Here is a 14,251-nt window from a genome sequence, read left to right as displayed (position 1 = left end):
ACCAGAAAATCTGCTCACCCAGTTATAGTGAGAATACATGTAGGCGAGATGCTATAATTCTTTTGGTAGAATATTTTTAATAAATTTCCTAATTCGTAAGTCTGATCTTATGTGTGACTCATACATGCACACAAAAAAATCATTGTACTCCATATGCAAACTCAAAAATAAGATTTAAAAGTCTTACCACTACAATTAATTCTGTACAATACTATTTTAAAATGCAAAAATGAATTATATTTAATAGTTCTAATATTTTCCCAGAAGAATTAAAAAAAATGCCCATTAATGTACTAAGTAAAAACGAGTCCTAACATTTAAAGCAGGACCGTAAAGTCAATGAAGAATTGGAAAAATCTAGTGCTGTCAATCGATTAAAATTTTTAAAATCGACGTTAAATCACAGTCGTGGACTGTGATTAATCACAAATTTAAAATACTAAGATTTACCTGTGAATGTGTTGAAAAAGAAATGCATGACAAACTAGTTTAAAGGAAACAACCTTTCACACCTCAGCAAAGTGTGAGACAATCCGTATTCTTTTGTTTTGTTTTTTTCAGCCATTATCAGCCTTTTTACTGGCAATAAAACATTTACATGTATGTTTAATCCCAGTACACATTCACCCAACTATTTTCAAAAGTATTTCTAAATAAATAAAACAAAACATTCTTGCGACCTTACATGAAGTATTATGACAAAATGCATTATGAAGAAGAATTGGACCTGTTCTGCAGGAGCATTAGAGCCATCATGATACACAAGACAAATTATGAGACTAATAGTACACTTTTACGTAGAGCTCACTTTAAACCACCATCGAGTGTTTGTAATAACGTTTGCAATCACATGTGTATAGGCTACACTTTGGGCAGCCGCAGTACATTATAAAAGTAGCCCAAAAAAAACGCAACCCACAGCTCTGTAATTTTCCCCGCAACTGTATTTGCAAAATAGCCCAGTTGTGCAAGAAAACTGCGACCCTGGCAACACTGGTTCGCGGTTACCCTTATCATATGAGTACACATCTCTCACGCACTGTTTTCTTCACTTTCGTCTAGCTCAGTGCCTCAATCACACAATCCCTGCGTCCCAATGTGCAATGTGGATGTAAATGGTCATAAAAAAAAAAAAAAGACGACTTTAACTAATCTTCCCTTGTACGGTTACTTTCAAAAATGTAAATTTTTATAAATCTAAATATTCAACTTGAGAACAACTCGTAAGTCTCAGTCTCTAGGGGAGTGCTTCCCAAACCTGTCCTGGAGGACCCCCTGCCCTGCACATTTTGTATGTCTCCCTAATCAGACACACCCAATTTAGTTCTTGCAGTCTCTAAAAGTGAAGTGACATACTGCCAAGTATGGTGAGTGACCCATACTCGGAATTCGTGCTCTGCATTTAACCCATCCAACGTGCACACACACAGCAGTGAACACACACACACACCCAGAGCAGAGGGCAGCCATTTATTCTGCGGCTACTAACGATCTTATGAGTGGAATCAGGTGTGTTAGATAAGGAGACATACAAAAGGTGCAGGGCAAGGGGTCCTCCAGGAGAGGTTTGGGAAGCACTGCTCTAGGGCAATATAGACAAAATACAAACAATAATTAGCTGATATAGACACAATGACTCACACCTGTGCATTTCATTCTAGTTGATGGGTTAGTCTAACTCATGTTATTCATGCCCTTACCATCTAACTGCAAACTTGACAATGCTCATTCCCACCCATCACCAACACACACACACACACACACACACAAAGCACTTTAGGTCTACGTCCATACACGTTACGTGTTAAACATCAGACCCACAGCATTTCAGCATCTCTGTTAGCTGTGGAGGCTGAGCGACACCCCCCTGGGGCAGCAACTAATCTGGGAGCAGACGTTTGTCCCTTCAGCCAATCCAGTAGCGAGCAGCCAAGCCATGCAGTGCATGGTGGGTAACAAATAAAAACTTACAGAAAAGGCTGTGCTGCTGCTGGAGGAGAGCGAAGAGGCCAAAAATGGTACCTCACCCCCAAACATGCTGCACTACGGGAGAAACACACACATTAACACGCACACTCCCACACACACACACACTGTGGGACTGTAGGCGCCCACTTCAGATTTTGCCGTTACATACATGAATGCGCTCCCCACTCATACAAGTGTACACCAAACACAAACATCTCACACAAACACACAATTTTATTACCCCAAATGATTGATAGCCAGCTTGAGCCCCAGCTGGAGGTCCTGATATCACAGAGGGTGACATCCCTCCACTCGCTGCACCGGGGAAAATACCCAACGCGTTCAGATTGAGCCCTGGAATTAGGTTAGATTGTAGCTAGGGGAATAAGAGGGCAGATATTTTTTTTCTTGAAATCAAGTTGTTGTGCTGTACGCAATTTTACACAAAGATGGAAAATCATTGCAGGCTTACATGCATGGCAGCTACGTCATTCTCGTAGGACTCACGGATTTTCTTCATGATTTCTTCTTCTGCTTTTGCACAAGCTTCTAATGTACCCTTTACGGTGATGGTGCGCTCTGGGTTATACAACGTCAGATCCTGCAGACTGGGATTGGGGGAATGTGGAAAAAGTGATTGAAAAAAAAAAAAAAGCAGTATAACACCTGTTGTGTTAAACTATTGTTAGAAAAAGTTGAAAAAAAACTTTAACTTAAACTTTAAAATTAATAGTTAAATATAAAAATAGATAAAACTAAAAAACACTGAAATTACTCAAACCAAAATTAAAAAAGCCAAACAAAGTAGTGTAAAAACAAAAATGACAAATTCGATACAAAAAAAACAAAACCTACAACCTGAATTGAAATTAGATTGAAAAAAAAAAGCCAATTAAAAAAAAAGTATATTATATAATAATATTATTATAATAAATATTATAATGTATAAAACTAAAATTAAAATGAAAACTAAAAGCCAATTAAATTATAATGTATAAATATTAAATAAAAATACATTCAAAATATAAAAACAGAATCAAATTCAAAATACTAAAAATATAATATTTTGTAAGTGCTAAATTAAACTCAATCTCATTCAAATATTAATAAATAGTATATAAACAAAAACTCCAAAAATAATATTATAAAAAAATAATAATAAAATGCAAGTTACTCAATTTTTATGCCACAATAGTATACAAATAATACTAAAATAAATGCTTTAGAAAACCACTGGGAGCAAAACAAACCCCAAGTTAGATGCTTTGGCATGTGTGGCATAGGTGGGTTGTCAACCTTAGACACGTTGCAACCAGTCACATGCAAGTGATACGAGAGAAAGATGCAGTTTATTCAGTGACATATTTAAAAATAAATAAATTCCAAATTCTCTCGCATTTGAATGCAAACTACCACTTGATCCAACCAGTTTTATTTAGGCTGGATGGAAGCCAAACACTCCAACTGAACTCTGCAGCATGTATGAACCCACTGGACAAGAAAACTGGGTTTATCCAGTGGGTCAAAACGGTGTCACTTCTGTACAAACTGGTAGGAATCTACATAGAAATATTACCTCAAGCAATGTTTTAAAACAAAAACCTCTGCAGAATAAATTTGACATCTTGGGAAGTATGTGTGATAATGAATCAAGATTCAACTGAATGTACCTGATGCAAGCTAGAAAACAGGATCCAAAGCACAGTGATTAAGTATTTTGCTGATCACACAAAGTATAAACAACAAGATGAACTACTTACGGATTTTATAAACTACTTACGGAGAGATTGTGATCTTTGTGTCAGTATCTTGTTCGATTTTCTTCAAGTTGCGTCCCTCTTTTCCAATAAGGCGGCCAACAAAGTTATTATGAGCCAGAATCTTCAGAGGGACTTCTTCAGTGCTATGTAAGTGAGAGAAGGAAGGAAGGTTAGGTAGTGTGACTGAAGTGCAACATGACTCTTGAGTGTAAATGACTCCGTTACAGTGTAGTGTAGTATGACTAATGAAGACAGATCAGCAGAAACAGTATGACGCAGAGTAGAGTGCTTGTGCATCAACGCACATCTTAGTGTCGATTGCCTCTTTCTGCATGATCTCCATGATGTTTCGACAGGCAGAACTGCAGCCCTCTGGTGTGGAGTGAACAGTGATGGGTTTCTCCGCTGCCCCTGCATTTTCCTTACGATGGATATCAATCCTGTGCACATATACAGAATGTATTCAACTTGTTAGAGCAATCTGACCAAGTCCATGTTCACGTCCCAGATGCCAATAGACACAAACACATTTCCACTCCTTGACATTAAGTTAACACAAAAGACAGCATGTGTGATAGACCCTGCCGTTCAAATGTTTGGGGTCAATATTATTTATTTATTCATTTATTTTTTGCCATCACAGGAATAAGTTGCTTTTTAAAATATAAAACCGGTATATAAAATCATAACTTCAAAATATAAATATTATATATATATATATATATATATATATATATATATGTTTTCCAGTTTAAAAGGGGCCCATCAAATCAGCAACAAAATCTGAAATGAACTGCCCCATGAATGTTGTTTCTTATGCTCAAATAGCATTTGAAAAGCTTATTTTTCAGGCTAGATCAGCCGATGTTTATGCTTAGTTCCAATGCGCTTATGACAGTGCACGCGCATCGGCTGGTCCAGCCTCAGGTTTCTATGGGAACCGGAGCTTCTAACAGCCGCTGCAGTGACACAATGACTTTACCCATCAACGACTGGCTCTTTCATTTATAAGGCGGGACTATCCCGCCATATTGCGTGTTGTAGTTTCTCCCATTCATAAGTATAGGAGTGAACCGTCTTTGTATTTCTATAGTGTGTTAACTTTCAACAAACCTTACATTCCTTTTTTTTTTTTTCTTTTTTTTTAAAGGGGTCATCAGATGCAAAATTCACTTTTACATGTTGTTTGAACAAATGCGTGTTAACAGTGTGTGTACACATCCATCCTATAATGCTAAAAAAAAAAAAAAACTGGACTGGTTCTGAGTTTCTTGGCAGAGTGATGTAGTTCTGCACAGGCCCCTCCCACGACTAATAACTGACATGGCCGTTTTAACGTAGACCCGTTTTTATGAATCTTTGCAAATCACCTTTCCTAATAATGTGCTAGTTAGCAATGTTCCACGGCTAAATGCAGCTTAAGTTTACAGTCTCATGAGAACTGTTTGTCACACCATGGAATAAATGGGCAGGGTCAGGAGCTCATTCGCATTTAAAGGGACATGCACCAAAACAGCTTGCTGTGAACATAGATGTTTTCGAACAAGGTAAAAAGGGCGTCATTTTACACTACCATTTAGAAATTTTAACCAAAGCATGTTATAGACATTTCGTTAAGACCCCAAAGAATCACATCAACTTGCGGAAAATGGGCATCTGATGACCCCTTTAATCTGAGTGATTAGTTCACTTAGTCACATTTTGTTGCTTCACATATTTTGTGATATATAACAAAAGATCTTGATAAACCGGTTTATAGAACATTTTCAAAATTCAAAAATAAATTTAGTGCCGATACTTTGCTTGTAGAGCCTTATGTGCTCAGTGTGAATGTTGCAACATCTTAATATGGGTGCCAAAATAAATATGCAGTGCTAATGTGCGCAGTGTGAAACAGGACTGTTTACAACTACGTACACTGAGCATTCTTACTTTGAGTGAGTCTGCTTGGTTATGTTGCGGATGGTAGCACCTTCCTTGCCAATAATAGCTCCTACAAACTGGGTGGGCACCAACATGCGTAGAGGCATGTCTGACTGTAGTTTAGGTCTTGCGCCAAGATTGGGAGAGCCTTGGCGAGGCGGGCCGCGCGGGTTGAAACCTCTCCTGTCACCCACAGTAGGGGCATCTGCTGCAGCAGTCTCATCGGGGATATAGGAAACCTTTAGTGCGTAGTTCTCCATAAGGAAGCCATTTAATTTATCCAATGCTCTAGAAAAAAAACAGCAACAGGAGGATGGGAAATAAATTTTTCATTCAACTCATTGTTAATCATGATGCATATGAAAGTTGCATTCGAGTTAAAGGCCAAGAACCATAATTGTTTTTGTATGTATGGAATATTATGCTTAGTTGAGTATAATAAAAAAAATAAAATAGCCTTTTGCTGCTTTGGACCATATAATAACTATAAAAACTGCTGAAAATAAACAAAAATGGGCCTAATTTATTAATACATTTCAGTAAATATTCATAAGTCCAATCTTTTTCATAGTTCAATGCAACAGTTTATGGAAGAATTGTTGTATTACTATATTACTGTTTTTTACTGCATTTTGTTCAAAACAATGCTGTCTTTGTAAGCGTAAGAGTTCTTAAAATAAAATCTTTCCAGTTAATATAAAAAATTTAATTGCATAATGTCAGTGCAACAGTATGTGCAAGAATTGTGTTCTGAACATGAATGAAACCAAAATATTGTAAAGATTTAAAAGCATAGGTTTTTTGGGCAATAGTCTAGGTGACTGAGACAAAGGGCATGAAAAACATCTGCTTTTCTGCTATACTCTCAAACAGGACACATGTATACCTTAAGCGGAACAGATGGGGGGGGGGGGGGGGGGGGGGTTAAGTGCATAAGGCTTAGACGTGAGGGAATGCCGGAGCCTTTTAAAGCCACCGAATCTTTCATTGACATCCACTAGCGAATGGTAACAGGAACTTCCTGTTGTGCACAACAATTGCTGAAGATTCTTTTATTCGAGCCTTTCCATTCATTTACTGGACTTCTTCACCAACCCCTGTGACTGCGCTGCAGTTCTACTAATCAAACAGTAGGTGGCACTGAATGAGTTATTATAATTGCTCAATAAAACCAAATAGCAATGCATGTGGAGCTGACGGTTTCACATTTCACTGCGAGAAGTGGGACAGAGACGCTCTGGAGGGGGTGGAGTGGTGACCGAGCCGGCCGAATCTGAGGCTGGTGATACTCACTCTCTGGCTTGGTCCTTGGCGGCATATCGCACGTTGACAACAGCAGTCTCTGTGTCAGTGTTGACTAAGGATGGAAGAGAACGAAGGATGGAGAGATAAACTAATCTTTTAATATATGGATTACAATTTAAGTGACGGTCTGCTGAGGAGGCACATCCTACCTTGTTCACAGCTCTCCACTGTACCGTACTGCGCTAACAACCCATCCAAAACCTGTAGGTGAAGACAAGAGAAACTTTCAGACTGTGATTAAGACTGTGTAAGCGACTAAACACTGTAGTAGAGGTGGTATAACTTCAAAAATGCCCAGATACACAGTCATGCTGTCAAAAATGTTGAACAGTTAAGTGTTAAAGGGATAGATTACTCAAAAATAATTTACTAACCCTAATGTTGTTTAAAAACAGTATGACTGACTGACTTCTGTGGAAGCATTTTTTGTGTCCATACAATAAAAATCAGTGGGCATTTTCAAAATGTTAGTTTTTGCATTGCGCAGAAGAAAGCCATACCGATTTGGAACAGATGAGGGAGAGCAAATGACAAACATACATTTTTGGTTCAAAATTGCAATGAAACGAGTAGCAACATATTTCATGGGCTTCATTAATGAATGTAAATATTTGTAATTCCACTCTTGCATAATTTGTCACAATTCTATGCAACAGTTTATACAAGAATATTTCATGCCCAGTGATTTAAAAGCACAGGTCCCGAGAAACTGTGTGTGAATCCCAAAAACTATTTCTCTTCAGTATTGTCCATTTTTTGGGCAATAACAAGACAAATGAGATTTGTGAGCAAATTTGTGATGTACATCTGAGTGTAATGGATTACTGAAAAATCTGTTGTCGACTGGATTGAGGTGTAGGCGTTGCACGCAAAAAACGTAGATGGACGTGATCTTGCAGGGGCAGGACTTATGTTTGGACCTATATACGTCCTATACATGTAGAAATGTATTTTTAATGAAAAATATGGACCGATGAACTTTACAATAATGCTTTTAGAAAATAAATAAATATGGTGAATTTTCATTTCATGCCAACTTTAAACAGTTTGCCTCTTGCCCAAATATTTAAAATCAAAAGCAAACTAAGCTTTTGTGGAATTGCTTTCTCTCCCTCTCTCTCTTTTTTAAAACATTATATAGCTCTCCAAATAAATAATTCAAGAAAGCACTGCTTTACACCTCATTCACTGGAGCTCTTCGCTTCTGCCATTCCTGCTCTGGAGGAGGCGTGCAAGTGAACATTGAACATGGGTATAAAGGAAGCCTACAGGCTTTTACACACACCAGCCAGCCCCCTATACGTCACACATACTAATGCCCACAACCCCCCTTACCGCCACCATTTCCCTTCTCCATTCCAAGCCGTCCTATTGGTTGGCGTGTGCATTACTATGGAATTCCCAGCAGCCATTGGGCATTTCCAGGCATTGGCTACGTAACCAGTCAATCATTGAGTCTAGGCCAATAAGACAAGGTTTCCTTCAATCGGGTGAAAGAGGAAGGGGGTGTGGTTGGCTTTCAGACACTATGCAGTGAGAAGGGGGGAGGAAGTGGGGTTGATCTACACATTCTGGGCGTCCACACATGAATTGGCCTGCAGCCAGACGGGGCAGCCAGGTTAAAATCCAGTCCGGCTAAGCTCGCCTGAGGATAGGCTCACTGCAAAATGCACACATCCCCAACGCTACGCCATCACAGATAACACACACTTCAAGATCTCGACATGTGCCCACAGTAACAAGACGACAATTCAAACACAAACATCTTCTATTTGAACACAACTGGAAGGTCAAACTCAAAGAGAAACAAAGGGAGAGATTAAATAACTAAGTCTCGCTCAAGTGGGTACTTGACATTTTCGCAGCCTGACATCATGTGACTGCGGATTCATTTTGGGCTTAAATAAGAGATGGACAATTGTGCTATAAACTTAGCATGTTTATTTGTAAATCCATAGGAAATTAAACAATTACACACGGTCCATTTTTTTAGGTTAACATTTGGTTCATGCCGAGTTGATACATCTAACTAAAACTCGTGATATTTAGCATAAATTTAGTAGCACGTTTAAATAGTTTAACTGAATTTGCACCTAAAAACAGTTCCAAATCAACATATTAGAATGATTTCTGTGACACTGAAAACTGGAGGAATGGCAGCTGAAAATTAATTTTGCCACCCCAGGTATAAGTTACATTACATATTAAAATAGGAAAAAAAGTTATTAAATTGTAATGATTTCCCAAAGTATTATAGGTTGTCACTATATTTTGTTCAAATAAAAAGCAGCCAAAAAAATAAAAAATGACACTGGCCTCAAAGTTTATAAACTAATACGTGCTAAAATAATGTTTTTTTCCCTCCATATCTAGCTTTTGCTTTAACAAACAGACTACAGCTGAAAATAAGTAAAATTAAAAGTGAGCCTTTAGGACCTTGAAAAATTATTTTCCATCTACTAAACTGGAAGGTTAAATCACCACAGGTTCCCTCTGGAATTTCCAATGGCTTTTTAGCATAGCGGTTTCAGAAGACTTTAAAAAGACTCACGTTTTGTTCTATAACAGTCATATCAAAGCACGTAACCTCACACCCTTGCGGTACTAGCAGCAACTTCATAACTTGCAATTAAAAAACAAACGGCGGCATCAAAATGCATGTTTGGAGATATGACTATTTAATTTTGGTTGAAGGACAAAACGTGAAGGTCTCTACAAGTCTTAAACTTGGAAATTCCCAAAGGAACACATGGCTCAAATAATAACTCTTCTGGGTTTATGGACCACAAACATCTCTATTCTGTTGCTGAATAATACTAGTTTGAGTACTAAACTACAACAGAGCTCATCACCACAGGGCATAACCCGAGTAGTCATGATTCAGACAGATCATAAATACTTCAGTAGAATTCAGCTGCAAATAACATGCACAGCCGTATAGTATGCCAGAACGATGCATGCATTTACAGAGGTTTCATTTTATAAACGCATTCCATATTAAAAGGTAATATTTAAAGTGCTAGCAATTTAGTATTCCTCCATTTCCACTCTTCTCCACAAATTTCTCAAATTCAATATTTAAAGCATACAGAGTCCATTAAAATTTTAACTGACATTTGTCATTAATGTAGTAGATATAAACTAATTTGATAATTCTTATCTATTTGCACACTAATCTGTGCAAATTTTTAAATGTAAGAGGGAAGGACCGATCTTTGGACCTACTGTCTGTTCAGAGATGTATTTAACTTTTTTGTATTGATTAGTGTATTGATTTAAAAAAAAAAAAAAAATCCCTCTGGAAAACAAATAAAAACTAAACGGGTTTATGGTCAATTCATAAGATATTTTTCTCAAATTGAGTCAAACCTAAATAAGGTAATTAAACCCATAGCTACTGCTACACAACAAGGCAGCACAGAAGGCATGTGACCATTAACATAGGACATTTTCTTACACTTAGAAACAGCTAGAGTATGTGCAAAGAAATCAAATTCGGGGGCTATCAGGCACTTTTATAGGTTGAACTTTTTTGAACTTCACATGGTATTAATGCAATATTCTTAGGGGGTATTCTTGCTGATGCAACCACATACAACAACAGAAAAGTCATTTTTAAATGTCAAATAAAATAGAAGTTGTGTTACAGGTATAATGTATTGTCCTCTAGTGTTATATTAACCCTATAAAGCTAATTGCATCATATTTGATGTGCAAGCTTCTGAGGCCTCTAAATTATCATTATGATATGATCAATTTTGCTGAAAAACCTGTTGTACACAATCTACTACATGCCTTCTGTCTTCTGATTGATAGAATTATACTAAAAGGCTTTTCATTTAAAGTACTGCGGTCCTGGTACACGTGTTTTGCTGTGAATTCTACTGGCTTTTAAAAGTAAACAAAATATTGTTAGTAATATTTTAGGATGAACACTTCCTCTTATTACTAAGTCAACAACATACTGACCTGCACATTTATATTTATATTTTCTCATCTTTTTATTTTTTCTACTTTTCCTTTTCTTAATATTTGTATACTTTATAATTGCACTGTCCTTGGAGCGGACCTGACCTACATTTCACTGCTGGTTATACTCTGTATAACTGTGTATGTGACAAATCAAAATCTTGAATTATCCATAATATTGGGATAATATTATGGATAATTCAAGATTATTCCATAATATCCATAATAAATTATCAATTATACATCAGATTTTTTAGCCTGAACTCAATCAACACTGAATTTAATATGTTTAATATGTTTGCCCTTCCACAAACTACAGAGCTTTGATCATAAAACTGAGCATTTAAATAATATCTTACATTATTGGGAGATATAACTGATATTTATATGAAACTCATGGAAGTAGTTTCCTATACTGTTATAAAGATTTCAATGATTTACATTACAAGCTATAATAATTTAATTTTACTTTTTGGCCATATAAATATCAGCAACTGCACCAAATAACATTTTTGCATATGAGAACCATAAAAGCCTCATGTATCAAATTTAACACTCAAAAACAAAAAAACCCACACACCTTGTGTTTAAAGATTAAATAAACAGCTCAATTTAAAAAAAATAAATAAAAAAAACGTCAGCTTTAAAAAAAAACAATGCATCATATTGACTAGGAACACTTTGCTCATGATTGATACATTGATATAGCCTTTAAATTAGCCTCAACATTTCATATATTGTAGCTTTGGTTTACTGTGATGGCAAATAATCCTATTAGAATTTTACCTGTAATAAAATATGCAATAAAGACGACTGCTGCAAACACACACAGACCAAAATGAACAAATTTGAGGAAAGGGGGAGCACGTTTGAGTCAATAAAGACTTTGCAGCTCAACTATTTAAAGAAAAAACAAATTATAAATGTTCTGAACCTCACTAAAATATAAATAAACCAAATAATACAAAGACATAAAAAGCTATTTATGGTCTTAGTAGACAGTTTAACAACTTTTGCCTCAGTGGAAAATTGACCAGCACAAGTATATCTAGGATGCCCATTTCCCTCCCTGGAACGTGACACGTGGAATATTCCTCACATACAACCACAAAACCAGAAACGAGGCACAACACTGGGTCTTCACATTTTTATGACAGGTGCCATTTCACATGCATGTAGCCCAAATTATTTCACACATGATGTTGTAACTCTGACCGGCTTTGTATGTTACCAACTTGCCAGGAATAACCTCAATGCCGCAAGATAAAAAAACAAAAAACAAAAAAAAAAACACAACAGTTTTAATAAATAGAAGTGGAAAAAAAAAAACGTGGTTATGGTTAGTAAGAAATAATTCTGTAATATTTCCAAATTTACCTGCCTTTGGCAGGTGTTTAAAAAATTGTTTTTACCGAATTGTTGGTGTCCACAGTAGCTCTCTTAAAGCTCATTATTTTGAGTTGGCTAGGGAAAAAAAGATTTATAAAATAAACACACCCCAGAAGCTCCCTATAATAAGACATGTTGCTGACTAAATCTATGATGGAAAGCACTGCGAGTGGCCATTTTAATTGCAGTTATTGTCGACTCTGTCTAATGTCTTTAAATCATTACATTTAATCCAACATCAAGGGGGTAATGACCTACCACTGTAATACATTTAAAAGTAACTGGTAGTTGGCAAGCCCCCCAGGCCTGATTTTACATATAACTAGGGGGACTATGACTAGAACTAGGGGGTCTCAGCCCCTCCCAGCAATTCTAACACTGAAGGAATCGGTTATGGACTGAAAAGCGGAGGAAACAATGCCAGAGCACAATGCAGTTTTGAATCTGAACCAATTCCTATGATCAGAGCACTTTTGTGGACTTCTGTAAGGCTCTATTCACACAGCGCAACAGGAACGAGAAAGGGGGACGAGTAAAGCGAGCATGTCATGCAAGTTTTCAAAGGGTCAGTGAGAGCTTGTCTCGAGCTCACATGAAAAGCTGGAGGGCAAAGAGCGGCGTATGGAGCGGTGCACGCAAACGCTTCTACAGATAGTTTGATCTGATAAGTGAAGGACAATAACAATGACTTAGGTGTAAAGAGGATTTTTTTTTTTTTTTTTCAAATGAACATTTATTATGGCTTTTATTAGATCGGATCTAAACTAGCATCCATACAAAAAAAAAAACAAGACAGACATTTGCCATTTGTCCAGAGCACAAATAACAAAAATGTATTTTATAAGCTTTTTTTCATTTAACAATGACAAGATGAGGATTCTTAAAGCTTGGACCTCACAAAATTCAAGTCAAACATCTCAAAAACGAACACGGACAACAGGCTACCTCCTAAAAGACTGCTTGGAACATCCGATTTAATAAATATGAGGGATAATGGCTTAAAACACTATTTATTGTAGTGTATGTGCTCATTTGGTCCAAGATGTCAAATTCTAGGACATTACTCAGGAGGGATGGTGGCTCAAATACCAATGTTACTGAGGTGTAGTGGTGAGCCAGCAAGTCATAGTACTGCTTCAACATAACACCTCATACAAGCCCTTTCACCTTCGAAAACTGGAGAGGGGGGGGGGGACTTACTTCCCACTGCATGTGAGGCGGGATATTCCTGATCTGCAGCTTGCAGCTCCTGTGAAAAACAAAATGGTCAATGTTAAAAAAAAATTACACAAGGCAATAAATTACACAAATCAGTCATATTTGGATTTAAATGGTCCAGATTTTTACAGGCCACATTTAAGTCTGACTGGGAGCAGGAGAGGAAGATTTGAGTAACATCTCTATAATGTGCTCTACTAGCTCAAAATCAAATCTGACAATTATACCATTGATTTAATTTTTTCTTTTTAAATCCCAATTTCAATCCATTTCTTACATGGTTTGTGACTTTAAGAACTTCCACTTCCCTCTTTGGTTTCTTTGAAAGTAAATTACTGAAAATTACTGCTAGATGGTGTCTAATCAACCAGCCTCTCTAATATTGCAAACGCAAAACAGAAAATGGCTTTGATCTTATAAACAAGCATTACTATGGCTAAAGCTACATAATATTCCCAACAAGCAGTGCACTTTCAACATGCATTAGTTATACATTTATACGTCCAAAAGAAGTTACCTGATCAGCAGGTTAGAGAGTCAATTATGGGCAACATTAGCAAGTAATCAATTCGTCAGACAAGAGGGAAGTAAACTAGTGATTTAAGCCACCAAAAAAAAAAAAAGTACTGGAGTAAACAACCTTGGATTTGTATTTGGAGACAAAGTACCCAACCAAAACCAGTTCTCTAATAGCACCCATGAGTCTGATTGAAATTGGG

The 14,251-nt window shown here is 36.8% G+C and overlaps 1 protein-coding gene across 1 annotated transcript in view; it reads right to left on the bottom strand.

The window, feature by feature from the left end:
• The window catches only part of LOC306885416 (insulin-like growth factor 2 mRNA-binding protein 3), a 29,177-nt gene that overhangs the window by 5,708 nt on the left and 9,218 nt on the right, over nucleotides 1-14,251 (bottom strand). Inside the window, exons 3-10 of the mRNA XM_079441908.1 lie at nucleotides 13,515-13,563; nucleotides 7,106-7,157; nucleotides 6,945-7,008; nucleotides 5,661-5,939; nucleotides 4,034-4,168; nucleotides 3,749-3,871; nucleotides 2,441-2,576; nucleotides 2,210-2,344 (exon numbers count right to left, since the gene is read on the bottom strand). Of these exons, the coding sequence (XP_079298034.1) occupies nucleotides 2,210-2,344; nucleotides 2,441-2,576; nucleotides 3,749-3,871; nucleotides 4,034-4,168; nucleotides 5,661-5,939; nucleotides 6,945-7,008; nucleotides 7,106-7,157; nucleotides 13,515-13,563 (973 nt within the window). The remainder of the gene's footprint in view (nucleotides 1-2,209; nucleotides 2,345-2,440; nucleotides 2,577-3,748; nucleotides 3,872-4,033; nucleotides 4,169-5,660; nucleotides 5,940-6,944; nucleotides 7,009-7,105; nucleotides 7,158-13,514; nucleotides 13,564-14,251) is intronic.

Source organism: Barbus barbus (assembly GCF_936440315.1).
Source record: "Barbus barbus genome assembly, chromosome: 19".
In the NCBI taxonomy this organism is placed as follows: Eukaryota; Metazoa; Chordata; class Actinopteri; order Cypriniformes; family Cyprinidae; genus Barbus; species Barbus barbus.
The sequence above is the reverse complement of the archived record's forward strand: the minus strand, read 5'-3'. Positions and strand labels throughout refer to the sequence as shown.